A 27,965-nucleotide genomic window follows, 5' to 3' on the forward strand; every position below is an offset into this window, starting at 1 on the left:
TCTGAAAGTCTGCTGTATTTGATGTATGTATACTAAGGAGGACTGTGGAGAGGGCCTCATTTTTTTTTTTCTTCTTTAATATTTATTTATTTGGCTGTTTCGGGATCTTTGTTGCGGCCTGCAGGATCTTTCGTTGCGGTACGCGGGCTTCTCTCTAGTTGTGGCACGCGGGCTCCAGGGCACGCAGGCTCAGCAGTTGCAACACGCGGGCTTAGTTGCCCTGCAGCATGTGGGATCTTAGTTCCCCAACCAGGGATCGAACCTGTGTCCTCTGCTTTGCAAGGCAGATTCTTAACCACTGGACCATCAGGGAAGTCCCCAAGAGGGCCTCATTAATAATAATGAGGGACTTCACTGGTGGCTCAGTGGTTAAGAATCTGCCTGCCAATGCAGGGGACACGGGTTTGATCCCTGGTCCGGGAAGATCCCACATGCCATGGAGCAACTAAGCCCGTGCACCACAACTACCGAGCCTGCGCTTTAGAGCCTGCGAGCCACAACTACTGAGCCCGCGCGCCACAACTACTGAAGCCCGCGCTCTCTAGAGCCCATGCGCTGCAGCTAATGAGCCCACGTGCTGCACCTACTGAAGCCCACGTGCTCTAGGGCCCGCGTGCTGCAACTACAGAGCCCACCTACTGCAATTACTGAAGCCCACGTGCCTAGAGCCTGTGCTGCGCAACAAGAGAAGGCACCGCAATGAGAAGCCCATGCACCGCAAGGAAGAGCAGCCCCTGCTCACTGCAACTAGAGAAAGCCCGCGTGCATCAATGAAGACCCAATGCAGCCAGAAAAAATATAATAATAATAATAATGAGAGTAAAGTTTGCCAGCTGAGGTTCCAAAGTTAGCCTCTCATCCCTGCATTCTGGGAGAAGAGCCTGCTAATGGTTCTGGCTTTGGTCTTTGTAACAGTTGGGGACTTAGGGGACAAGAATCAGTAAAGAATCCAGAAGCCATGGAAATTTGATCTCTGGCTCCCTCCTTTATGGCTCGTCACAGTCCTGCTCGGCTGCCACTGGCTCCCTCCTTTCTCTTCTGTCTTTCTGTGTTGGGCCAGTGTATTTTATTTTCTATCTTCAAAGAGGAATTGAAACCATAGAGGGGAAAGAATAAATATGTTTTATGCTTGGATGTCTTCTTGACCTAGGTTGTAAAAGTAAGGTCTTGGTTTAAGAAAGTGTGATGGGAAGATCCTAGAGAGGTGCCTTCTGTAGATTTTCCTGTTTTCAGAGTGTGGTGGGGGAAGTAGTGGGGGAGAACAATCTAGAACAAGCCCAAAGCAGCATTGATATTGGATGCACTTGTTGCATTCCTTTTCTTAACATTTTTTTTTTTTTTTAACCCTTCTAGACAGCAGCAGAATCATGCTGGTTAACTTCTAGAGTCAGGTCACTTTCTGTGTAGAGCTCAGGAATGTCAATAGAGTGGATGATAGAAACTGAAGTTTTATAGCAATATTTTCTTATTATCTCTAGAACTTGATTTCTCTTGGACTTGAAAGTTCTCTACTTCTATTGCCTCTTGATACTTAGCAAATTTCTAGGCCTTTGATGGGAGTTGATTGGATTGAACCTTCCAGATCTTTGTTTGGTTGTGACATGGAAAATGATCTTGTGTATTGTGTTATGTTGTACTTCTAGAACTCTATGGCTTTGACGTGCTCATAGATTCTACTCTGAAGCCATGGTTGTTGGAAGTGAATCTCTCTCCCTCTTTGGCCTGGTAAGTAGTCTATTCCATCAACTAGAAAAGGACAAACCTTCAATAAGCAGCACTAAAACACTTTTTTTTGGTCATTTCTCTTGGCGCTGGGAGATTTTTTTTCCCGTGGTTATTAGATTGGGATGACTAGAATTTCTAAATTTGGGGGATTTGTGGTATATTGTCAGAGTCCATATTGCAACCATGGACCCCTATCTTACTAGTCAATTTGCAATCTTTGTTTACTGTCTTATTGGGCTTCTAAGGGATGCGTCTTTCATTTTTATCCCCAGTGTGCTCCCTCTCGCGCTCTCTTTTTTTAAGCTTTGTAGGTGTTCTGCTAAGGGTAAAGAAATACATGAGATATTACATTTCCTTTGCCACCAAAAGTTTATACATACTCTAATCCACATATACCATAAAGGTATAGAGCTGGGCCTAGGGTAGTGTATATAATATCTGGTCCTTTTATCCTGTCCACGTCCTGGTGTTATCCATACAAGATTAAAGTCTAAAGACTTCAAACAATCTTTAAAAAAAATTTTTTTTAACCTATCTATTGTTTAGAAAAAGGAAAGAAACTTACTTTTCAATACCAGAGAAGATTCTGCTTCTATCTGTGGCTACAGCCAGAGTTTCTGTTAGCTCTGTGCTTCTCTGAACAGCTAAAAACCCAAGAGATTTATGACAGAGACCACCCAGCTGCTGCATTTTTAACGATGAGAAATTTTGGGAAAATGCCAAGGAATCAAATAAAGACAGACTGACTACTTTGTAGGGTGGGAGTTTGGCTTAACCCCAGTAGTAAGGTGTAGAGCTGGGTAATACAGATGCTTCAGATGTTGTGCTACACTTTGGTTAAGTCAACGTTTTGCAGATTTCCCGGCAATGTACATCATACAATGTTAGAGAGCCCCGGGATAAGGCATTGGGTCCAGCAGCCAGAGGAATCTGGTTTCTGGAGGAACACCTCAACTCCAAAGCCAGCATGGCATCACTGCCATAGGGATGCCCCCCGCTTTCGGACCATGTTGTTTCTGTTTCCATGTGGGTTCCTGCTGCATCATCTGGTGATATTTTGGTATAACTTGTTTTTTTTTTTTTTTTTGCCTTCATTTGCAAGCCTGCAAGCTTAACAAGATCGATTTAGAATGGAAAATGAAGCCTTAAAAAAAGTACAGAGATAGCTCAAGTTTCTTCTCTTGCATGTGAATGTGATTTGACTATCACAGCAGTAAAAAAAAAAAAAAATTGAACGATGGGCACACTCATAAAAGAGCATATTAAAATTCTGAACCTCTCAAATCCACAGTGATAGTGAAGCAGTGTTATGACCTGTGCAAAATTTGAATTGCACAATACCTTCTGGAATAAAAAGATTGCATGTCAGGGGATAAGCGCCTTAGAGCTGGGCCTGCCTTGCAGAGGATGAGTTTGATGCCAGGCTTTTATTTCTAGAATTTTTGCCCAGATGTTTTTTTTTCCCCCATGGATTTGATGTGCTTTATGTGTATCCTCATTGACATTTGGTAGCTTTGCTGTATTTGTTAGGGGCAGCTATTCTGTTAACCTATAAAATTATTGATTGCTCTTTTCTTTCTTTGTTCTGTTAGTGATGCACCTCTGGACCTAAAGATTAAAGCCAGTATGATTTCAGATATGTTCACTGTTGTAGGTGAGTAGTAGTGTTTTCTGAAAACTCATATAAAAGTTAAGCAGTGCATCCATTTTGTCAGGTTCTGTAGGTGTTGCCAACTGGCGGTTTCTCAGCCATGCTAAATGTTTTGTACTAAAAAATTATATTTTCAGGGAAGTGTTTATATGTTTCTACTCCCCTTGTCTCCATCCTGCCCTGAGGCTGAACCACAACTAGGGCTGAGACCTAATTCCTGGGGCACAGGAATTAGGAGCCGAGGAAGAGAATTAAGCAAAGATCTGGAGAAAATATATTTTTCTCTGAGCTGAGATAGTGAAACCCACTGAAGAGGCTTTGTTACGAAGGAGCCTGGCTGTGTTTCTGCCAAGCAGTCTCTACTGGTGTCAGCACTCTTCTATAGTGGTTATAACTGAAGCAGCCAAGGAAGAAATCCCTTTCTGAGTAGATAAGCCAAAACTCTGAGATGGAGATGGGCAGCCAGGTGGGTATGTTGTGGGTTTGGGGTTGTTGTTGTTTTAAGTACTCTAAAAAGACATGATAAAATACACTTGAAATGAACTAGCACTTGGTATACCAGCAAATGCTGTAAAACTTTGCTACCGTATTCTCCTTAGATGAGAATTTGCTTCCTTTTAGGAAATAAGTGAAATTAGCCCAAGCCTAATTTCTTAAGCAATGGGTAATCTACAAAGCCCATTTTGGAAGTTGCCAATAGACCACCTTAAGCAGTTCCAGAAGTGGATCCTATAACAGGACAAGACCCCTCACTTGCTTCTGGATTCTCCTGGTAAAAACAACATTATTTTCCAGTCACCATCCAGGAAGCCACTTTGAAATAACTTGTCTTTATTAACAACTGTGTGTTTTTAAACGGTGGTTTGCACTTTTACTCTGAAGTTCATCAAAAGTCTACATCTCTTTTTCCATCAGTATCACATTTCAGCTCCCCAGCTCCCCAAGGAAGGCTGATTTATCTGCATATTTTCTTTTCTTGTTTGCTCCAGTTGTGGTGGTTCGAAGTTCAAGTGGAGTATGTGTATGGGAGAGTCATGCCTAAACCTCCTGAGGATGGATCTCTGTAATATTTATGACAGTGAAACTGAGTTTGTCCATCTAAAGGAAAGGTGCAGCTAAATCTGCTAATTTCTTAGAAAATGGCAGGTTTTAATATTTCCCATTCCCCATTCAGGGTTTGTATGTCAAGATCCTGCCCAGCGGGCATCAACCCGGCCAATTTATCCCACCTTTGAGTCTTCCAGGCGAAACCCTTTCCAGAAACCTCAGGTAAGCAAATTCAGCAACAGGAAGCCCCAAGGAAGCTTATTGCAAAGTGGCAGCTGTTGTCAATGAGTGAGTAGAAGCGCTATGATTATAAGGTCACTTACAGCTGGAGAATTGGGGGACCATTCTAGACAGGAGGCAGTTGTATTCAGCCACAGCTAATAGCTTATGCTTTTAATGCTTTCAAACCAACTTACTCTCTGCTTTTTTCTTTCTTTTCTTTTGGCTTCTTTTTTCATTGTCTTTTCCTTTTTTCTTTTTCTCTCTTTTTAAAAATCACTTTCTGTTTTCTCAAATTGATATGCTCATAAACGAGGCACAGAGAGGGAATCTACAAATTCCTCGTCATTACTCTGCTGTATTCTTTTTGATCTTCACGCTAGCTTCGCAGAGAAGATGCTCAATTGAAGTAATATCTTCTCTACGTGTGAGTCTCTTCACAGGGACCCTCAATGATCATGAGGTGTTGATTGAAGTTAAATGAGATAAATGCCTGCCGAAAGCTGTGCATGCGTGTCTGAAGCATCATCTGACCCAGTGTGGCTCCAGTCTGTGTACTCTGCATTTCTGTTCCAGTTAAACCAGTCAGCTCCTCATTCTGCCTACCTATTCCATCATTGATCAGTCCCCGCCCATCTAGACCTGGCTAGTTTCCACTTGTGTTTCTTTGCCTCTAACGTTTCTTCTTATCCAGAAGGTCCACTTTCCTCCTGTCTTCCCATCTGGATTGATTACCTCACCTGCTCAGAAGTTTGGAGATCGTTTCTTATTAAATCCGTTCCACTCTGTCATGACCTTTTCTTTTCATTGCAGCATTATTTACTGGTTCTTTATTGCATTGTTTTGCATTCATTGACTTGTTGCCTTTAAATTGTCCAGTACTCCTCTGCTAGATTGTAAGCTCTTTGAGGGCAGGAACAGCTGCTGCTTCTCCCTGTCCCTCCCCTTTCCCTTACTTCGCCCCTCCTATGTTCCCCGTACCTCCACTTTAGCCCTCCACCTCTCCCTTTTTTCCTCCCACTTCTCTTCCTTTTGCTTGCTGGTCTCATGTAGATTACTGCTACTTCTGTTTGCTAAGCTATGTACCATTATTTATTCACATAACTTTTCATTAGGACAGGGTTTGCAAACTCAAATGCCTCTAGGGGCTTCAGAGAGACAATGTAAAAGGGTAACTAGGGCCAGGTATGATACAGCTAAGAGTGCTGTGACTGCAGTAAACTGGGCAGTGCAGGCTTCCTATCAAAAGGGCAGCTCTTTTACTTAAGTGCTCTGGCTGATCATTGCCATGCGTGAGTGTGGGCCAAGTGTTGTTAGATCTTCCTACTGTCAAGAGAAATCAGAAATCTTATTTTAAAATGCCAGTTTAAAAAATAATACTTTGCAGATGAAATATACCATGTCCTTGAGCTGGATTCAGTTTATTGGTTGCCTGTGACCTCTTGCCTTAGAATTATTCCCTATTAGCGTTAGTGCTGTGGTGTGGAACAGGGTGAACTGTATTTTAAGGGATATTATCTTAGATTAGAAGTGAAACCAGGCAGCAGGGTTGTACTTGATCAGTACATCACAGATCAAAGGGTTTTCTTTAATTTTTTTTTTAATTGCTTTACAATGGTGTGTTAGTATAATTGCTTTACAATGGTGTGTTAGTTTCTGCTTTATAACAAAGTGAGTCAGCTATATACATATACATGTATCCCCACATCTCCTCCCTCTTGCGTCTCTCTCCCACCCTCCCTATCCCACCCCTCTAGGTCACAGAGCACCAAGCTGGTAGAGGGTTAACCTAGGCGTACTAGGAAAACTGAATTTAGGCAATCGCGTTCCTTTGCAAATTGTTTTCTGCAGTATCTGTGGCAAGAGCCACAGGACTGTGTATAAAGGATTACGAATGTTTCTGTTCATCTTTAACAGTTTCTGCAAGTTCCACTCTAGGAGTAGCTGTATGTCAATCTTGGATGAATTGATCCCTTTTCTTAGCTTGCCTGTCAGCTTTTACTGGTGACTCTTTGCACGTAGTGGAGACTCTATTCACTGTTTGTTCTGCTTACTGGTAGGTAATGGCATGACTTCATCCATGAGCAGTCCACAGGACACTTACTTAAAGGCTAAAGAAGCTATAGATTACATGTACTGTGTGAGACCATTTTATCAGGTAGAATAGTTAACTTCAGGATCTTCAGTACGTGACAGTCGGATCGAGTTCTCAGTGGTGAGAAGGTGAAACTGGAATGGTTATACCGCAGGAGAATGCAGTGTGAACAATAATAAATGCTCTAATCTTTTGAGTGCAAAATATAGGGCTTTGGCTTTTGCTGTCTGCTTGAAGATTATTTTTGTCACCATAGATGTAGGAGTTGGAAAATACAGGCATGTTAGGAAAAGATAAGGCTTTATTCCATTTTTCTGTCTTTTATAGCGTCCAGTATCTGCACAGTTTCAGTCATCGAGCACCAAACAGGTAAGTTCTGGATCGTTTGGAGATTTCATTCAAATTTTTATCTCCATTCCCCAAATGAAAAGCCATTTAGCTTCACTGTTTCACAGTACCTATTTCATGCACCTGCTTTTTGAACAGTTTAATAATGTAAAATAGAATAAGTGAAAGTGAATGCACAGAGATCTTTTTGGATGTAGTATATAAGAGTAGAGGTTGCAGGAATTTATGAATCCTCTTTTTCTGATGGTGATTATGCTGTGACAGAGGCAGTAGAATTTAAATGATGAACAGAGTTTAGAGGCATATCTATTGTTCTGACCAAAATATTCCAGAAAAGAAATATCATAGTGCACAAGAAACCTTTCATTTGTTCAGACATCTTATGAAACATACCCTTGTCAGTAGCTTAATATTGGAAATGTTTTCACATTGGGTATTGGGCTGTATTTGAGTTTTTTAACAGATGACTTTTCTTATATGTAGTGATTTGCAGTTTTATGAATCTTAGAAACTCTGCCATATTTGGTGTCTCAGATGCTACGTTTAAAATAAACACAAAATATGTTATCTCAGTCTCTTAATGATCAGCATTTGTCCTCTTTCTATTCTTGTTAGCAGTATGTGAGATAAACTGTCGCTTTCTTCTATGCAGATTTTTTTTAACATCTTTTGAAGTGATAGGATTTGATGCTTTGATATGAGTGATGTAGATGTTCTCATTTATAAGTGTGTCACTTGCAATTATTAGTTCTTTAGTAAAAAGCTCCAATATATTTATTTTGGCATTTGTAGATACAGTTTCTGGTAAGCTTGGAAGCTTGAATTATAACTTTCTTAGCTACTGTTTTTAATACTTTTTTTTAAATTAATTAATTAATTTATTTATTTTTGGCTGTGTTGGGTCTTAGTTTCTGTGCAAGGGCTTTCTCTAGTTGCGGCAAGTGGGGGCCACTCTTCATCGCGGTGCGCGGGCCTCCCACTGCCACGGCCTCTCCTGTTGCGGAGCACAGGCCCCAGATGCGCAGGCTCAGCAGTTGTGGCTCACAGGCCCAGTCGCTCCGCGGCATGTGGGATCTTCCCAGACCAGGGCTCGAACCCGTGTCCCCTGCCTTGGCAGGCAGACTCTCAACCACTGCGCCACCAGGGAAGCCCTGCTACTGTTTTTGATAAAGTGATTTACATGGTTTATATGAATCCAAGAAATGAAAAAAAAGACTCACTGGCTGTGTTGTCTAGTATTTGGTAACTGATTAGTATGGTTTTGTAACACAAGTTTTGTTGTTTAGTTGGTAGAATGCAAAACTCTGTAATAGTGTTTTGTATTTAGCAGGTACCTAAGTGTGCAAGCTGCTCTCCGTGGCAAACAAAAACCAAGGCTGTTGACTTCAAAGAGCTTACACTCTAAATATCTCTTGACCTAACCTATTTAAGGAGAACATTAAAGTACTGTTTCATAGCCTTCTGAATTTGACTCCAAAGAAGTGTCTTTGACACGGAAATCTAATCTTAATGTCCCATTACTCATTTTAATTCTATTCCACCTAGCTCCATTGCTTGAATTGCCATAAGTTGCAAATAACCTGTGGACGAGCAAGGCCTCTCTTTAGTGGTTATTTATTTCAACACTGCTCACGTGACACAAAGGCTTTCTGGCTTTATTCAGCCAACCGTAAACGTACTGAATTCTTCGACTCTTACTGTCTTTTGCAATGTTCTACCTTGTCCCTGTCTTTCTGTTAATGAAGCACTCTCAAATCCACAGTAGTTTCATCAGAGCTAAGTAAGAAAAGAGAAGAAACTTTCTGCTCTGGCCATTTAGACTGTGTAAACTTTTCTTTTTCTGGTGGTGCCAGATTGTGAAGTCACAGTTTTTTGCTTGTTGTCTTATGATTCCTTTTTAATCCATTATCTCTTTCTACATTTCTCCTTTCCTTTGAATACCTATGGTTCAACATTTTTCACGCACCAGAAATTACATTTCAGTGTTCAAGCAGGTGATATGGTTTTGTGGAAAGAATGAGGACTTTGAAGTCAGATAGACCTGGGTTCAAATTTGAGCTCTGCCAGTAACTGTTAGACCTTGGGCATATTCCCTTATGTCTCAGGCTCACTTCCCACATCTGTCAAATGAGGATAGTAATACGTACATGGACTTATGCTGAGAAAGGAATGACCAAACGTAGGTAAAATATTTGGGGTACTTTTGGACACATAGTTTACCCTCAGAAGATTTAGTCTCCTTCATACTTTTGAGTACTGTTTTGATTTCCCTTTTTGCGTTGTCAGTATCTGGTGTTATTTTGATATTCATTTATTTATAGTCATGTCTTTTCACATTTACTGTCATCAACAAATGCAAATCAACCCAATTAATTAGTTAATTAATTATTCATCCTCCCGGACGTCAATACAGATTGTAAATAATGCTTAATCAGTACCTGATCACTTCCTAACTTGATTCACTGCTTCTTATCTTATCCTACAGTTGCATCTTTTAACTGTGTTTAGCTTTTGTTGATGTATTTTATTTATTATATCATGATACTAAGTCCTGATTGGAAATATAATTTAAAATAAAAATTATATGAAGTTTTCACAAATGCTTCTCTAAAATCCAAAGACATTAAATATATGTGCTCTATTCCCCCTTTTTGTTATTTTGTCCTAAATAACAAAATTATAAAGCATGTTTTAAAATAAATAAAGCAGTCTCTGTACTACTATTCTTTATGAGCCCATTAAAGTCTAAATGTTTATGGATTTTTTTCTTTTAATATTTGTTCCATTATTTTACTAGGGATTCAAGTTAGACTTACCAGGCGGTAATCACCAGGAGCATACTTCTTAAATTTTTGAAGATTGGTACCTCATTTGTTTTTTTTCTAATCCTCTGGTACCTCTCCTCAGTTCTTCATGATTTTTCAAACATAATTGTAAGTGGTTTTGGTAAGTTTTTTTGTTTTTAAAGCCAGTTCTGTGAATAGCAAGATGCATGTCTCTCAGACCTGCTGACTTACATTTATTACAGATTTTCAGATGCTGCATATCTTTTTTTTAATGAGTCAGCACCTCTTTTTTTTTTTAATTTATTTTATTTTATTTTTATTTTTGGCTGCTTTGGGTCTTCGTTGCTGCACATGGGTTTTCTCTAGTTGCAGTGAGCGGGGGCTGCTCTTTGTTGTGGTGTGTGGGCTTCTCATTGCAGTGGCTTCTCTTGTTGTGGAGCACGGGCTCTAGGTGCACGGGCTTCAGTAGTTGTGGCTCGTGGACTCTAGAGCGTAGGCTCAGTAGTTGTGGCACACGGGCTTAGATGCTCCGCGGCATGTGGGATCTTCCCGGACCAGGGCTCGAACCCGTTTCCCCTGCATTGGCAGGTGGATTCCTAACCACTGCGCCACCAGGGAAGCCCCTGCATATCTTTTTTTACTGTAACACAAGCCTACTTACTTGCTTTCTTTTTTTTTTTTTTCCCTAATTTCAAAGTAGTACACTTCCAGTTATCATTATATGTAAGCCTTCTCTATTAGCCATTTTTGGTCTGTTTCCACCCAGATTTATTCATATGTGGGTTTTTTTGTTCATTTTCTTTTGTTTGATAGCACTGATTCATTTTGCTTTTTAAACTTGACTTTTTATTTTCTGAGTGGCAAGATGCATCACATATAAATTGAGCTATTTCTAGTCCATGTATTTTTAACACAGAATTCTAAACTTTGTAAATTTGAATTGGGAGGCTTTTTATTCTTTGTATGTGTTCTCTGTCAAGCAGATTTTTTTTTTGCCCCTCAATTTTGATATCTTTGAGGATACCTCACCTTTTTTTTTCATATTCTACCTTTTGTCCAGTTTTCCTTACTGGTACTTGTCAGCTTTCTTTAGGGTGAGAACCATTTTTCTGATTCAACACCTGTTTCTTACTGCTGTGAGTGGGGGCAGGTGATTCCCTGTCTCAATAGTTTCACATTCTCAGCCAGTTCTTCCCTAGCAATGAAGGTTAGATGTGTATTGGTTTCTTCTCTGGGTATATTTCTGAGTCCTACATTGTACTAATGATAATTTAATAACTTTGATGCATGTTGCATGGTAGAATTCTTACTGAGACAGTTTAAAGTCTATCTGAGAACCCAGTAGTTTAAATCTTGTGTCATCTAGCCAGGGGCAATGGTTCCCTTTAAGTTTAGAGGAGCTTTATTCCCTTAGTGTATTTAGTCAATCCATTGGAATATGTGGATTTATTCTATCTACTACCCAGAGAACATAGCTGAGCTGATGTGCCCAAAGTCAAAACCACAGAATGGCTTGTATTTGAACTGCTTTGCTCTTGTTTTTGACAGTCCTGATGGCCTTTCAAATCATTCTGATTCCTTTTTTTTCTTTTGCTTTGCTTTTAATTTCCAAGTATCTCCTTGGCACTCATAAGCATTTCTGTTTTTTTTTCTTTTTTTTTCATTATTATCCTTTCTTCTCCCCTTTTCCCTCTGCTTTTTCTCTCACCTGTGTCTATAATTCATTTGTTAAGAGCTCATTTCATTAATAAATATTGGTAGGATTCAACCAGTGGTCTAGGATAGTAATGCTTTGTTGTTCCTGTATAAATACACTCCTGTATAAACCAGTACAGCAGATATTATGTAGATTTAAAAAGTTCTCTCATCTCAAATTTATTGAAAAGCTGAGATTGACAAAATATTTTTGACTTTCTAGTCTGATTATTTTCCACTGGCTTCCCCAAAGACACAAGAAACCTGGGTGGATTTTAGAGAGGCATATGAGATACCTAGACTTCGAGAGCTACAACTTTTCATATTTTTCTCCCTCTCAGCCTTCTTAATTCTTAATAGTTGACATTGAAGTAAATAGGTGAAGAGATTAAAGGAGTTTCTAGCCACATTTTTTTTTCTCTCTTGGAGTAGCATTGACCTTTTCTTTGAGCTCTGGTGGTATTTGTGGCAATAAAAGAATAAAGCAGTCGGTTCATGGGAGTTAACAGCTGGAGCATTCACCTAACAAGCACCATTAACCCTCCTTTTTCTAACCTCCCAAATACCCCAGCCAGGAGCACCTGCTTGAACTCCTACACGCCCCACCCAAATAGCCCTCATGTAGGCACACAGCGGCTAGAGTTAGGACTGTGGACTGTGGGTAACACAAGAGTGGTTGTGAATGTACGTAGGAGACAACTCTTCGAAAATGACTGGGAGAGTTTTGGAGTGCTAATTCATTGTTTGGGGGAGCAGGTTTAGATGAATAGAGGAAGATTGCAACATCATTTTAATAGTCTCAATCTCTGGAAGCCAGGAATATCATTCCATCGTGAAGCAGTTCCATAAAGATGAAAATTAGGTCCTAGAAAAGCACAAAAAAAAAAAAAAAGTTAAAAAGATAAGAAAGAAAAGTAAACAATAAATACGCAAACAGAAAAAAACCCTAACGATGAAAAAACAGATAAGAGACTGAACCAACAAAAACAAAACAAAAAGACAAAAAAAAGGAAAATAATTTTTAAAAAATTGGATGTGCTCATTAGATGTTATACAGTAGTGACTTGATCCATGTTCTTATAAATATGACCATTCCTTAAAACTATTCTGATAGGTAATAACTATTTCTTAAAATATTTTTTCTTATTAACCTGGTAATACAGTTAGTTTATCAGCATTTTAAAATAACATTCTTTCTATTTTAAAATGCTTAATCTTTATTTTTATTACATCATTAAAATGAATGCTTACTTCATATTGTCTTCTTTCACAATTCCAGAGGACTTCAAGATATTCTTAAATAGTGTGAAGTGATAAGGCAGCTTGACTTTGGAGGATTTACTGCCAGGGGCTTTCTGATCAAAGCCATGCTGTCACATGTGAGGTAGATAAGTCTTTTTAGCAAACAATAAGTAGTGTGTGAAGATGACAAAAGTCCTCAAAACATCCATTTAATATTTTGGCTTTTCCAAGTTATATGCTAAATAAGAAGTCACACTTTAAAAATTTTTTTAAATAATTCTATTACTTATATTGATTCCCTTCTTAAATCTTTAAGCGTTCTTCTTGATTTCCAACATGTGCTGTATAATATATTTCCAGAGATCAGAAGGGAGTTAAATTTTTTCCCAAAATCCTCTTCAAAGTTTAATTCTAACCATGGTTGATCTATGTGTCAGCACATTATTCATTTATTTATTTGTTCAAAAAACATTTATTGATCTCCTACTCCATGCCAAGTACTGTTCTAGATGCTGAAGATACCACAGGAAAAGCTAAAAAGATAAAAGTTCTACCTTCACTTGGTGCTTATATCTGCTGATTTCGTGGTTTTTCTTCCATGGAGTTGCCTATCAGAAAATCTGTGTTTTATAACTCCATGCTAGCTTTGAAGATTAGTATATATTGGTCTCCCTTGTGTCCAAAGGTAAAGCCATTCATGGTTGTTTATGTACAGGTGTGCATTAGTCTGCGTGGGCAGCCATAACAAAATACCATAGACTGGGTGGCTTAAACCACAGAAACTTATTTCTCACAGTTCTGGAGGCTGGGAAATCCAAGATCAAGGTGCTGGCAAGGTAGGTTTTGTTCTGAGGCCTCTTCTTTTGGCTTGTAGATGGTCACCATCTTGCTGTGTGCTCACATGACCTCCTTGTGCTTGCTCAGGCAGAGAGAGAAAGAGAGAGAGAACAAGCTCTCTGGTGGCTCTTCTTTTTTTTTTTTTTAATTAATTAGTTTATTTTTGGCTGCTTTTGGTCTTCGTTGCTGCACGCGGGCTTTCTCTAGTTGTGGCGAGCAGGGACTACTCTGTTGCAGTGCGCGGGCTTCTCAGTGCGGTGGCTTCTCTTATTGTGGAGCACGGGCTCTAGGCCAGTGGGCTTCAGTAGTTGCAGCATGTGGGCTCAGTAGTTGTGGCTCGCGGGTTCCAGGGCACAGGCTCAGTAGTTGTGGCGCATGGGCTTAGTTACTCCGTGGCATGTGGGATCTTCCCAGACCAGGGCTCGAACCCGTGTCGCCTGCCTTGGCAGGCGGATTCTTTTTTTTTTTTTTTTTTTTTTTTATAAATCTTTTTTAATAATTTTTTTTTTTTTTTAATGAATTTATTTATTTATTTATTTATTTTTGTCTGTGTTGGGTCTTCGTTTCTGTGTGAGGGCTTTCTCCAGCTGTGGCGAGCAGGGGCCACTCTTCATTGCGGTGCGCGGGCCTCTCACTTTCGCGGCCTCTCTTGTTGCGGAGCACAGGCTCCAGACGCGCAGGCTCAGTAGTTGTGGCTCACGGGCTTAGTTGCTCCGTGGCATGTGGGATCTTCCCAGACCAGGGCTCGAACCCGTGTCCCCTGCATTGGCAGGCAGATTCTCAACCACTGCGCCACCAGGGAAGCCCGGCAGGCGGATTCTTAACCACTGCATCACCAGGGAAGCCTGGTGGCTCTTCTTTAAAGGGTATTAATCCCATCAGACCAGGGCCTCACCCTGATGTCCTCATCTGACCCTAATTACTTCCCAAAAGCCCCATCTCCACATACCATCACATTGTGGGGGTTAGGGCTTCAACGTAGGAATTTTGGGGCAACACAAACATTAGTCCATAACAATGAGTATTGCTGAAAATGTCAAAAGTTAGTTGTCAAAAAGCCTTTCCATAGATTGTGTATACAAAGAGAAAAATAAACAATGGTTCCAGACAGTAGGACTTCTTCTGTCTGATCAGAGTTACTTCCAGGACTCTAGAGAGACAAATTATACCCCCATTTCTTGGATTATTCCTTATTCTTCGTACTTGGCAGATTTATTTGTCTTATTTTATCAGTCATCTTTTTCAATAATAGTGTGTTCTCATGCTTCATACTATCTGATTTCCTTTGTTACCTTTGTATTTCTCTGCTCTCATAACATCAAAATCTCTTAAAACTTTTGTTCTCCAACAGCCTTCCTGATCATCATTCAGAAGCTGAAGTAGCCAGATCATCTTTGGGGATCCATAAGGAACATGACCCACTTGGCTGCCTCCTTGGAGTACCCAAGGCAGTCATCCTAGATGCAGTCTCTTGTAGTCTAGCAACTACAGTGTTTCTCAAGTTGTAGCCTTTTGCTCACAGCTCTCTTCTGTGTCACTGATAACTTTCATCTCAATATTTCCCCCCTCAAGTTCTAAAACGTCCCACTGTCCAACTTTTTCATCTGTGACATAATAGATCACTCCTGTTTCTCGGTCTTTTTTTTTTTTTTAATTTTATTTATTTATTTATTTTTATTTTTTGTCTGTGTCGGGTCTTCATTGTGTGTTTTTCTGTCTTATGTCTTACTTTTCCTAACTTTACTTCCCCAGTGCTGAAAAGAATATAGTTACTTACTGAAATAAATACATATTTAATCTTACATTGAGGTTATTTTCAGATTTTTTTCCCATATCTTTCAAACTATTAAATGTACTCTAAAACCAAGATTAGGAATAAGTACTAGCTTACAAAGCCATGTGGACATCTTTCTTTTTTTTATTTGTATCTCTCTCAACCCATAGTGTTTTCCTACTATTCTATTTTCTCTTCTTTTCTTTGAGTTTACTGGCTTTCATCTATTTCCCGGGGTTTCAGACTAAGAGATCAATTACAGAAAATGGGCTTTGGATTTGAGCTTATACATATTATGAAACATAATGGTGTTGAGGGACTGACTAGAAGGAAATGAAGAAAGATGATGAAAAGATATTTTTGTTTTTCTTTTTTCTTCTCCTTAGCGTTGCCGTCCACTCTCTGCCAGTGATGCGGAAATGAAAAACCTTGTGGGCTCAGCACGGGAGAAGGTGCCGGGGAAGTTAGGTGGTTCTGTGCTTGGTCTGTCAATGGAGGAGGTAAAGATAACTCCATTTCAGGCCTTTATGGGTTAACATAGGCTTCAGTGAAAATGAGTGAGTGATTCGTAATATTCATGACCAACTCATATCTTACACTGAACATGGGAGAAATAGCTTCTCAAAAAACCAGCATCTTAAATGGAATTAATTTCTGCCTTCATGCTTCTTTTGTATTCTCGGTTCATAACTCTCTTCCTCTGTCCTGTTACCACATAGATTACAGTTTTTAAAATAGGTACTCATTTTATTTTATTTTCTCTTCCTCCATGTAGATCAAAGTTTTACGGAGGGTGAAGGAAGAGAATGATCGGAGAGGTGGATTTATTCGCATATTCCCTACATCAGAGACATGGGAAATATATGGGTGAGGTGACTACCTTTTTTTAAAATCTGTACTTCAGGTCAAGAGAATTGGATTAATTGTGATGCAGTATCATCACTGCTCTCCACATGGTGCCTTTCTTAACATTTTTTGTTTATTTATTTATGACAGTATGAATATTACTCAACCCTGCATTATTCCTCCCTTTTTTCTAGTTTCCTTCCTCCTTCCTAACTGCCCCCTAACCCAGGGTTAGACACTGTCCTAAATTTTGTGGTTATCATTACCTTGATTTGAAAATAAAAATTGGTTTATCATCTATATGTGTGCTTAAACAGTAAATTGCTTATTTTTAATCTTTGAGATCAAGTTTACATGCAGCAGCATTCATTTTAAGTTTGATGATGAATTTTGACAAATACAGGCATCAATTTAATCACCACAATTAAGATATATAACATTCCATTACCTCCAGATGTCCTCTCATGCCCCTTCACAGTGAGTCCCCCCATTACCGTGAGCCTCAAACATCTACTGACTTGCTTTATATAACTATAGATTTTCTAGAATTTTATATAAATAGAATCATACAGTATATATTTTTTGATGTCTGGATTCTTTTGTTTGGTATAATGTTTTTTTTTCTCTTTTTCTTTTTTATTAGGCATCAATTTTATACACATCAGTGCATACATGTCAATCCCAATCGCCCAATTCAGCACACCACCATCCCCACCCCACTGCAGTTTTCCCCCCTTGGTGTCCATATGTCTGTTCTCTACATCTGTGTCTCAACTTCTGCCCTGCAAACCAGCTCATCTGTACCATTTTTCTAGGTTTCACATACATGCGTTAATATATGATATTTGTTTTTCTCTTTCTGACTTACTTCACTCTGTATGACAGTCTCTAGATCCATCCACGTCTCAACAAATGGCTCAATTTCGTTCCTTTTTATGGCTGAGTAATATTCCATTGTATATATGTACCACAACTTCTTTATCCATTCATCTGTTGATGGGCATTTAGGTTGCTTCCATGTCCTGGATATTGTAAATAGTGCTGCAATGAACATGGGGTGCATGTGCCTTTTTGAATTACGGTTTTCTCTGGGTATACGCCCAGTAGTGGGATTGCTGAATCATATGGTAAATCTATTTTTAGCTTTTTAAGGAAGCTCCATACTGTTCTCCATAGTGGCTGTATCAATTTACATTCCCACCAACAGTGCAAGAGGGTTCCCTTTTCTCCACACCCTCTCCAGCATTTGTTGTTTATAGATTTTTCTGATGATGCCCATTCTAACTGGTGTGAGGTGATACCTCATTGTAGTTTTGATTTGCATTCTCTAATAATTAGTGATGTTGAGCATCTTTTCATGTGCCTCTTGGCCATCTGTATGTCTTCTTTGGAGAAATGTCTATTTAGGTCTTCTGCCATTTTTGGATTGGGTTGTTTGTTTCTTTAATATTGACCTGAATGAGCTGTTTATGTATTTTGGAGATTAATCCTTTGTCCGATGATTCATTTGCAAACATTTTCTCCCATTCTAAGGGTTGTCTTTTCGTCTTGTTTATGGTTTCCTTTGCTGTGCAAAAGCTTTTAAGTTTCATTAGGTCCCATTTCTTTATTTTTGTTTTTATTTTCATTACTCTAGGAGGTGGGTCAAAAAAGATCTTGCTGTGATTTATGTCAAAGAGTGTTCTTCCTGTGTTTTCCCCTAAGAGTTTCATAGTGTCCAGTCTTACATTTAGATCTTTAATCCATTTTGCATTTATTTTTGTGTTTGGTGTTAGGGAGTGTCCTAATTTCATACTTTTACATGCAGCTGTCCAGTTTTCCCAGCACCACTTATTGAAGAGACTGTCTTTTCTCCATTGTATATCCTTGCCTCCTTTGTCATAGATTAGTTGACCATAGGTGCGTAGGTTTATCTCTGGGCTTTCTATCTTGTTCCTTTGATCTATGTTTCTGTTTTTGTGCCAGTACCATATTGTCTTGATTACTGTAGCTTTGTAGTATAGTCTGAAGTCAGGGAGTCTGATTCCTCCAGCTCTGTTTTTTTCCCTCAAGACTGCTTTGGCTATTCGGGATCTTTTGTGTGTCCATACAAATTTTAAGATTTTTTGTTCTAGTTCTGTAAAAAATGCCATTGGTAATTTGAAAGGGATTGCATTGAATCTGTAGATTGCTTTGGGTAGTAGAGTCATTTTCACAATATTGATTCTTCCAATCCAGGAACATGGTATATCTCTGCATCTGTTGGTAGCATCTTTAATTTCTTTCATCAGTGTCTTATAGTTTTCTGCATACAGGTCTTTTGTCTCCCTAGGTAGATTTATTCCTAGGTATTTTATTCTTTTTGTTGCAATGGTAAATGCGAGTGTTACCTTAATTTCTCTTTCAGTGTGTATAGTAATGCAAGAGATTTCTGTGCATTAATTTTGTATCCTGTAACTTTACCAAATTCATTGATTAGCTCTGGTAGTTTTCTGGTGGCATCTTTAGGATTCTCTATGTATAGTCTCATGTCATATGCAAACAGTGACAGTTTTACTTCTTCTTTTCCAATTTGTATTCCTTTTATTTCTTTTTCTTCTCTGATTGCCGTGGCTAGGACTTCCAAAACTATGTTGAATAATAGTGGTGAGAATGGACATCCTTGTCTCGTTCCTGATCTTAGAGGAAACGCTTCCAGTTTTTCACCATTGAGAATGATGTTTCTGTGGGTTTGTCGTATATGGCCTTTATTATATGTTGAGGTAGGTTCCCTCTATGCCCACTTTCTGGAGAGTTTTTATCATAAATGGGTGTTGAATTTTGTCAAAAGCTTTTTCTGCATCTGTTGAGATGATCATATGGTTTTTATTCTTCAATTTGTTAATATGGTGTGTCACATTGATTGATTTGCGTACGTTGAAGAATCCTTGCATCCCTGGGATAAATCCCACTTGATCGTGGTGTATGATCCTTTTAATGTGTTGTTGGATTCTGTTTGGTAGTATTTTGTTGAGGATTTTTGCATCTATATTCATCAGTGATATTGGTCTGTAATTTTCTTTTTTTGTAGTATCTTTGTCTGGTTTTGGTATCATGGTGATGGTGGCCTCGTAGAATGATTTTGGGAGTGTTCCTTCCTCTGCAATTTTTTGGAAGAGTTTGAGAAGGATAGGTGTTAGCTCTTCTCTAAATGTTTGATAGAATTCACCTGTGAAGCCATCTGGTCCTGGACTTTTGTTTGTTGGAAGATTTTTAATCACAGTTTCAATTTCATTACTTGTGATTGGTCTGTTCATATTTTCTGTTTCTTCCTGGTTCAGTCTTGGAAGATTATACCTTTCCAAGAATTTGTCCATTTCTTCCAGGTTGTCTATTTTATTGGCATAGAGTTGCTTGTAGTAGTCTCTTAGGATGCTTTGTATTTCTGCGGTGTCTGTTGTAACTTCTCCTTTTTCATTTCTAGTTTTATTGATTTGAGTCCTCTCCCTCTTTTTCTTGATGAGTCTGGCTAATGGCTTATCAATTTTGTTTATCTTCTCAAAGAACCAGCTTTTAGTTTTATTGATCTTTGCTATTGTTTTCTTTGTTTCTATTTCATTTATTTCTGCTCTGATCTTTATGATTTCTTTCCTTCTGCTAACTTTGGGTTTTGTTTGTTCTTCTTTCTCTAGTTCCTTTAGGTGTAGGGTTAGATTGTTTACTTGAGATTTTTCTTATTTCTTGAGGTAGGCTTGTATAGCTATAAACTTCCCTCTTAGAACTGCTTTTGCTGCATCCCATAGGTTTTGGATCGTCGTGTTTTCATTGTCATTTGTCTCTAGGTATTTTTTGATTTCCTCTTTGATTTCTTCAGTGATCTCTTGGTTATTCAGTAGCGTATTGTTTAGCCTCCATGTGTTTGTGTTTTTTACGTTTTTTCCCCTGTAATTCATTTCTAATCTCATAGCGTTGTGGTCAGAAAAGATGCTTGATATGATTTCAATTTTCTTAAATTTACTGAGGCTTGATTTGTGACCCAATATGTGATCTATCCTGGAGAATGTTCCATGCGCACTTGAGAAGAAAGTGTAATCTGCTGTTTTTGGATGGAATGCCCTATAAATATCAATTAAATCTATCTGGTCTATTGTGTCATTTAAAGCTTCTGTTTCCTTGTTTATTTTCATTTTGGATGATCTGTCCATTGGTGTAAGTGAGCTGTTAAAGTCCCCCACTATGACTGTGTTACTGTTAATTTCCTCTTTTATAGCTGTTAGCAGTTGCCTTATGTATTGAGGTGCTCCTATGTTGGGTGCATATATATTTATAATTGTTATATCTTCTTTTTGGATTGATCCCTTGATCATTATGTAGTGTTGTTCCTTGTCTCTTGTAGCATTCTTTATTTTAAAGTCTGTTTTATCTGATATGAGTATAGCTACTCCAGCTTTGTTTTGATTTCAAATTGCATGGAATATCTTTTTCATCCCCTCACTTTCCGTCTGTATGTGTCCCTCGGTCTGAAGTGGGTCTCTTGTAGACAGCATATATATGGGTCTTGTTTTTGTATCCATTCAGCAAGCCTGTGTCTTTTGGTTGGAGCATTTAATCCATTCACGTTTAAGGTAATTATCGATATGTATGTTTCTGTGACCATTTTCTTAATTGTTTTGGGTTTGTTTTTGTAGGTCCTTTTCTTCTCTTGTGTTTCCCACTTAGAGAAGTTCCTTTAGCATTTGTTGTAGAGCTGGTTTGGTGGTGCTGAATTCTCTTAGCTTTTGCTTGTCTGTAAAGCTTTTGATTTCTCCATCAAATCTGAATGAGATCCTTGCCGGGTAGAGTAATCTTGGTTGTAGGTTCTTCCCTTTCATCACTTTAAGTATATCATGCCATTCCCTTCTGGCTTGTAGAGTTTCTGCTGAGAAATCAGCTGTTAACCTATGGGAGTTCCCTTGTATGTTATTTGTCGTTTTTCCCTTGCTGTTTTCAATAATTTTTCTTTGTCTTTAATTTTTGCCAATTTGATTACTATGTGTCTCGGCGTATTTCTCCTTGGGTTTATCCTGTATGGGACTTGCTGCACTTCCTGGACTTGGGTGGCTATTTCCTTTCCCATGTTAGGGAAGTTTTTGACTATAATCTCTTCAAGTATTTTCTCTGGTCTTTTCTCTCTCTCTTCTCCTTCTGGGACCCCTATAATGCTAATGTTGGTGCGTTTAATGTTGTCCCAGAGGTCTCTTAGACTGTCTTCATTTCTTTTCATTCTTTTTTCTTTAGTCTGTTCCGCAGCAGTGAATTCCACCATTCTGTCTTCCAGGTCACTTATCCGTTCTTCTGCCTCAGTTATTCTGCTGTTGATTCCTTCTAGTGTAGTTTTCATTTCAGTTATTGTATTGCTCATCTCTCTTTGTTTGTTCTTGAATTCTTCTAGGTCTTTGTTAAACATTTCTTGCATCTTCTCTATCTTTGTCTCCATTCTTATTCCGAGGTCCTGGATCATCTTCACTATCATTATTCTGAATTCTTTTTCTGGAAGGTTGCCTATCTCCACTTCATTTAGTTGTTTTTCTGGGGTTTTATCTTGTTCTTTCATCTGGTAGATAGCCCTCTGCCTTTTCATCTTGTCTGTCTTTCTGTGAATGTGGTTTTTGTTCCACAGGCTGCAGGATTATAGTTTTTCTTGCTTCTACTGTCTGCCCTCTGGTAGTTGAGGCTATCTAAGAGGCTTGATGGGAGGCTCTGGTGGTGGGTAGAGCTGACTGTTGCTGTGGTGGTCAGAGCTCAGTAAAACTTTAATCCACTTGGCTGTTGATGGGTGGGGCTGGGTTCCCTCCCTGTTGGTTGTTTTGCCTGAGGCAACCCAACACTGGAGCCTACCTGGGCTCTTTGGTGGGGCTAATGACAGACTCTGGGAGGGCTCATGCCAAGGAGTACTTCCCAGAACTTCTGCTGCCAGTGTCCTCGTCCCCACGGTGAAACAGAGCCACACCCCGCCTCTGCAGGAGACCTTCCAACACTAGCAGGTAGGTCTGGTTCAGTCTCCCCCAGGGTCACTGCTCCTTCCCCTGGGTCCCGATGCGCACACTATTTTGTGTGCACCCTCCAAGAGTGGGGTCTCTGTTTCCCCGAGTCCTGTCGAAGTCCTGCAATCAATTCCCACTAGGCTTCAAAGTCTGATTCTCTATGAATTCCTCCTTCCGTTGCCAGATCCCCAGGTTGGGAAACCTGACGTGGGGCTCAGAACCTTCACTGCAACGGGTGGACTTCTGTGGTAAAAGTGTTCGCCAGTCTGTGAGTCACCTACCCACCAGTTATGGGATTTGAGTTTACTCTGATTGCGCCCCTCCTACCATCTCATTGTGGCTTCTCCTTTGTCTTTGGATGTGGGGTATCTTTTTTGGTGAGTTCCAGTGTCTTCCTGTCGATGATTGTCCAGCAGCTAGTTGTGATTCTGGTGTTCTCACAAGAGGGAGTGAGAGCACGTCCTTCTACTCCGCCATCTTGGTTCCTCTGGCATAATGTTTTTGAGAATTATCCATGTTGTTGTGTGAAACAGTAGTAGTTCATTCCTTACTATTGTTATGTACTATTTCATTGTATGAATATAGCACAATTTTTTTATCCATTCACCTGTGTGGAATATTTGGATTGTGCCAGTTTTGGGCTGTTCTGAAGAAAGCTGCTATTATGGACATTTATGTACAAGTCTCTGGGTGGATATATGATTTTATTTTTCTTGGATAAATACCTAGGGGTGGAATAGGTGGGTCCTATGAAAAGGGATAAGAGATAGAACCATTTTACATTTTGCCAACAATGAATGAGAGTTCCATTTGCTTCCCATCCTTGTCAACACTTGGTATTGTCAGGCTTTTTAATTTTAGGCATTCTAGTGTGTGTGTAGTGTTTCTCTGTAGTTTTAATTTGCTGTTCTCTGATTAATAATGATATTGAGCATTCATGTGCTATGGGCCATTTGTGTATCTTCTTTTTTCCATTTAAAATTTTAAGATTTTTATCTTTTTATTATTGTGTTATAAAAGGCTCTTGATACAAGTCCTTTCCCAGATATTTACATTATAAATATTTTCTCAAAGTCTGTGGCTAGCTTTTTCTTTTTTATAACAGTGGCTTTCAAAGAACAGAAGTTTTAAATTTCAATGAAGTCCAATTGACCAATTGTTTTTTAAGGTTTATGCATTTCGTGTTTTCTAAGAAATCTTTACCAATGCCAACTTCACAAAGCTTTTTCTCTTTTGTTTTCTTCTAGAAGTTTTGTAATTTTGACTTTTATATTTAGGTCTATGGTATGTATTGATTTAATTTTTATGTGTGGTGTGAGGTAAGGGTTGACATCCATTTCCTTCCATATGGATGTCCATTTGCTCCAGCACCACTTTTTGAAATTACGTTATTGAATTTAACTTGGCATCTTTGTTGAAAGTTAACTGAAATTTATATGTATGTATATTTCTAGACTTTATTCATTTTCACTGATCTACATGTTTGTCTTAATACCTGTAGCTTTATACTAAGTCTTGAAATTAGGTAATGTAAGTCTTCCAACTTTGTTCTTTTTCAGAAGTATTTTGACTATTTTGTGTCCTTTGTATTTCCAAAGAAATTTTAAAATTTCTTTGTCAATTTCTACACAAAAGTCTGCTGACTTTTGATGGACATTGCATTGAATGTATAGATTAATTTTGGGTGAGTGGATATTTCAGTAATGTTGAATTTTCCAATCCATGAGCATGATATATCTCTCCATTTATTTAGGTCTTCTTTGATTTCTGTTAGCAATGTTTTATAGTGGTTTCCAGTGTAAAGATCTTGAGCATGTTATTAAACTTATCACTTAGTATTTCATGCTTTTGGATGATATTGTAAATGTTATTTTTAACAGCTTTATTGAGTTATAATTGACATACAATAAGTTGCATGTATTCAAAGTGTACAGTTTGATGAATTTTCACATATGTATATATCCATGAAACTACCAGCACAATCAACACAATGAACATATGCATCACTACCAAAAGTTTCTTTGTTCCCCTCTGTAATTCCTCTCTCCTGCCCCTCCTCTTCTCTTCCCTGCCTATTCCTGTCCCCAGGCAGCTACTGATCTGCTTTCTGTCAGTAAAGAGGAATTTGCATTTCCTAGAATTTCATAAATAGAATTCTATTTGTTGTTCTCTTATTTCCTTTTCTTTTTTACCTGGCAAGATTATTTTTTGATTCATACATGTTACAGTATGTATCAATGGTTTAATTTCTTTTTATTGTCAAGTAGTATTCTATTATAGGCATATATCAGAATTTGTCTATCCTTTCCTCTGTCGATTAATATTTAGGTTGTTCCCAGTTTTTTGTTATTGTAAAGAAAGACTCTATGAACATCTATATAGAAATTTTTGTATGGAACATGTGCTTTCATTTCTCTTGGGAAAATACTTACTTGTGGAATGACTGGATCATATCATTGTATATGTGTAACTTTTTAAGAAACTGCCATATGGTTTACCATTTTACATTCCTATCATAAATGTATGAGAGTTCCAGTTCCTCCACATCCTCACCAACAGTTGGTATGGTCAGTTTAATTTTAGCTCCTCTAGGAGATGTGTAGTGATATCTCATTATGGTTTAATTTGCATTTTCCTAATGATCAATGATGTTGAGCATGTCTTCCTGTGCTTGTTTGCTGTTTGGTGATCAAATATTTTGCCCATTTTTTAAATGAGGTTATTTGTTTTCTTATAATTGAGTTGTGAGAGTTCTTTATATTTTCTGGATATAATTCTTTTATCAGTTGTGGGCTTTGCAAAGATTTTGTCCCCCGGTATGTTACTTGTGTTTTCATCCTTTAAACAGTGTCTTTTGAAGAGCAGAAATTTTTAATTTTGATTAAGTCCAATTTGTCCTTTTTTTCTTTTAATTACTGTGCTTTAGTATCTAAGAAATCTTTGCCTATCCCAAGTTTTCTTCTATTTTTTTAATAGAAATGTTGTAGTTTCTGAAATGTTAAGAGATGTTAAGTTTTACATTTAAGTCTGATCCATTTTGAATTAATTTTTGTATATGGTATAAGATATGGATCACAGTTCTTTTTTTTTCCAGATGGATATCCAGTAGTTTTAGCACCATTTTTTGAAGAGACTACCCTCTCTCCATTGAGTTGTCTTTCACTTTTGTGGAAAACTGTGTGGGTCTATTTCTTTATTTTTTATTCTTTCCCATTGATCTTTTTGTTTTTGTGCCAATACAGTGCCACACTGTCTTGATTACTGTAGCTTTATAAAAAATCTTGTTCTCACTTTGTTCTTTTTCCAGGTTGTTTTGGCTATTCTAGGTCATTTGCCTTTCCTTTTGGATTTTAGAATTAGTTTGTCAGTTTCTACAAAAAAGCCTGCTTGGGATTTTCATTGGGATTGTATTGACTCTCTAGATCAGTTTGAAGAGAATTGACATCTTAACAATATTGAGTCTTCCAACTCATGAACAAGGTATATCTGTCCATTTATTCAGGTCATCTTTAATTTCTCTCAGCAGTGTTTTGTAGTGTTCAATGTACAGTTCTTTTACATTTTTTTGTCAGATTTCTTCCTAAGTATTTAATATGTTTTGATGCTATTGTAAATGATTTTGTTTTGTTAATTTCAGTTTCTGATTGTTTGTTGCTAGTACATAGAAGTACAAATGATTTTTCCATATTGATCATGTTCCTGTAATCTTGCTAAACTCACTTATCAGTTATTGAAAGTTTTTGGAGATTCCATTGGATCTTCTGCCTAGTTGAAAATGTTGTATGTGAATAAAGACAGTTTACCTTCTTTGTTTCCAATCTGGATGTGTTTTATTTCTTTACTCTTGCGTGATTACACTGGCAAGAACCTCCAGCACAGTGTTGAATAGGACCAGTGAGAGCAGACATCCCAGTCTGGTTCCTGTCTAGGGTAAACAATTAGTCTTTTGTCATTAAGTATGATGTTAGTTTTAGGTTTTTCATAGATGCCCTTTATCAGATTGAAGGAGTTCCCTTTTATTCCTCTTTTGCTAAGAGTTTTTATCAGAAGTGGATGTTGGATTTTGTCAGTTGCTTTTCTGCATCTCTCGACATAATCATATGGTTTTTCGTTTTTGGTTTGTTAATATAGTGAATCACATTGATTTTTGAACATTAAACCCAACATTTCATTCCTGAAATAAACTCTGCTTGGTCATGATACAGTATCCTTTTTATATATTGTTGAATTTGATATGCTGAAATTGTATTTGGATTTTTACGTCTGTGTTCATAAGAGATACTGATCTGTAGTTTTCTTATAATGTCTTTGGTTTTAGTACAAGGATAAGATATATAAGATATTTCAGTCTTTGGTTTCTGGCCTCATAGAATGAGTTGGAAAGTGTTCTCACATCTTCAGTTTTCTGGAAGAATTTATGGAGAATTGGTATTATTTATTTCTTGAATGTTTGGTAAAATTCACTAGTGGAGCCATCTGGACCAGGAGTTCAGTTTCAATTTCTTTAAGAGATATAGGACTATTCAGGTTATCTATTTCTACTTGAATGAGCTTTGGTAGTTGGTGTCTTTTAAGGCATCTGTCCGTTTCATATATGTTGTATTTATAAGCATAAAATTGTTCATAATATTCATTTATCCTTTTAATATCTATAGAATCTGCAGTGACGTTACTTTTCTCATTTCTGATATTGGTAATTTGTTTCTTCTCTCTTTTTATCCTATTCAGTCTGGCTAGAGGTTTATCAATTTTATTGATCTTCTAAGACACCCAGTTTTTAGTTTCATTGTTTTTTTTCTATTTCTTGTACATTGACTTCCCCTCTAATATTTATTATTTCCTTTTTTTAACTTACTGTGGGTTTCATTTGCTCTATTTTTTTCCCCTAGTTTCTTTAGGTAGAAGCTGATGTCATTGATTTGAGACCTTTCTTCTTTTCTATATGTGTTTTAAGAGCTATAAATTTCCTACTAAGTACTGTTTTTGCAGCTTCCCATACATTTTGATTGTTGTATTTTTGTTTTTATTCTGTCTTTGGCCTGTGGGTTATTTATAAGTGTGTTATTTAGTTTTCAGATATTTGGGAGTTTTTCTAGAGGTTTTTCTTTCAGTGATTTCCAATTTACTTCTGTTGTACTGAGAACATATTTCGTGTAAGTTGAATATTTTAAAATTTACTGAGACTTGTTTTATGGTTCAGAATTTGATTAATCCTGGTACAATGTAACATGTACATTGAAATATATATATTCTGCTGTTGTTGGCTGGTGTGTTCTATAAATGTCCATTAGGTCAAGGGATTCAACAGTTTTGTTCAGATCTTCTCTATTTTTAGTAATTTTATAATTATCAAGAGTCTGGTGTTGAAATCTCCCATTGTAGTTGTGACCTTGTCAGTTTCTCCTTTTGGTTCTGTCAGTTTTGCTTTTTATGGATTTTGGAACTCTGTTATTAGGTACATCTGCATTAGATTTGTTATGTCTTCTTCATAAATTGACTTCTTTATTGCTATGAAATGTCCCTGTTTATCCTGGATAATGTTCTTTGTCCAAAAGTCTATTTATCTGCTATAATATACCCACTCTAGCTTCCTTTTTTTTTTTTTTTAAGTTTAAGGTGTATATATAATGATTTGACTTACATCATGAAATGATTATCACAATAAGTTTAGTGAACATCCATCAGCTCATAGAGATACAAAGTTAAATAAATAGAAAAA

The 27,965-nt window shown here is 37.8% G+C and overlaps 1 protein-coding gene across 12 annotated transcripts in view; it reads left to right on the forward strand.

Moving 5' to 3' along the window:
• TTLL5 (tubulin tyrosine ligase like 5) overlaps positions 1 to 27,965 on the forward strand; it is a 325,193-nt gene that overhangs the window by 68,915 nt on the left and 228,313 nt on the right. For 10 of the 12 annotated variants that reach the window (XM_057543387.1, XM_057543385.1, XM_057543396.1 and 7 more), the window contains exons 13-18: positions 1,644 to 1,725; positions 3,318 to 3,379; positions 4,551 to 4,645; positions 7,065 to 7,106; positions 15,806 to 15,919; positions 16,195 to 16,286. In XM_057543387.1, the coding sequence (XP_057399370.1) occupies positions 1,644 to 1,725; positions 3,318 to 3,379; positions 4,551 to 4,645; positions 7,065 to 7,106; positions 15,806 to 15,919; positions 16,195 to 16,286 (487 nt within the window). The remainder of the gene's footprint in view (positions 1 to 1,643; positions 1,726 to 3,317; positions 3,380 to 4,550; positions 4,646 to 7,064; positions 7,107 to 15,805; positions 15,920 to 16,194; positions 16,287 to 27,965) is intronic. The other 2 variants (XM_057543392.1, XM_057543394.1) reach the window with 1 other exon arrangement.

Source organism: Balaenoptera acutorostrata, chromosome 3 (assembly GCF_949987535.1).
Source record: "Balaenoptera acutorostrata chromosome 3, mBalAcu1.1, whole genome shotgun sequence".
In the NCBI taxonomy this organism is placed as follows: Eukaryota; Metazoa; Chordata; class Mammalia; order Artiodactyla; family Balaenopteridae; genus Balaenoptera; species Balaenoptera acutorostrata.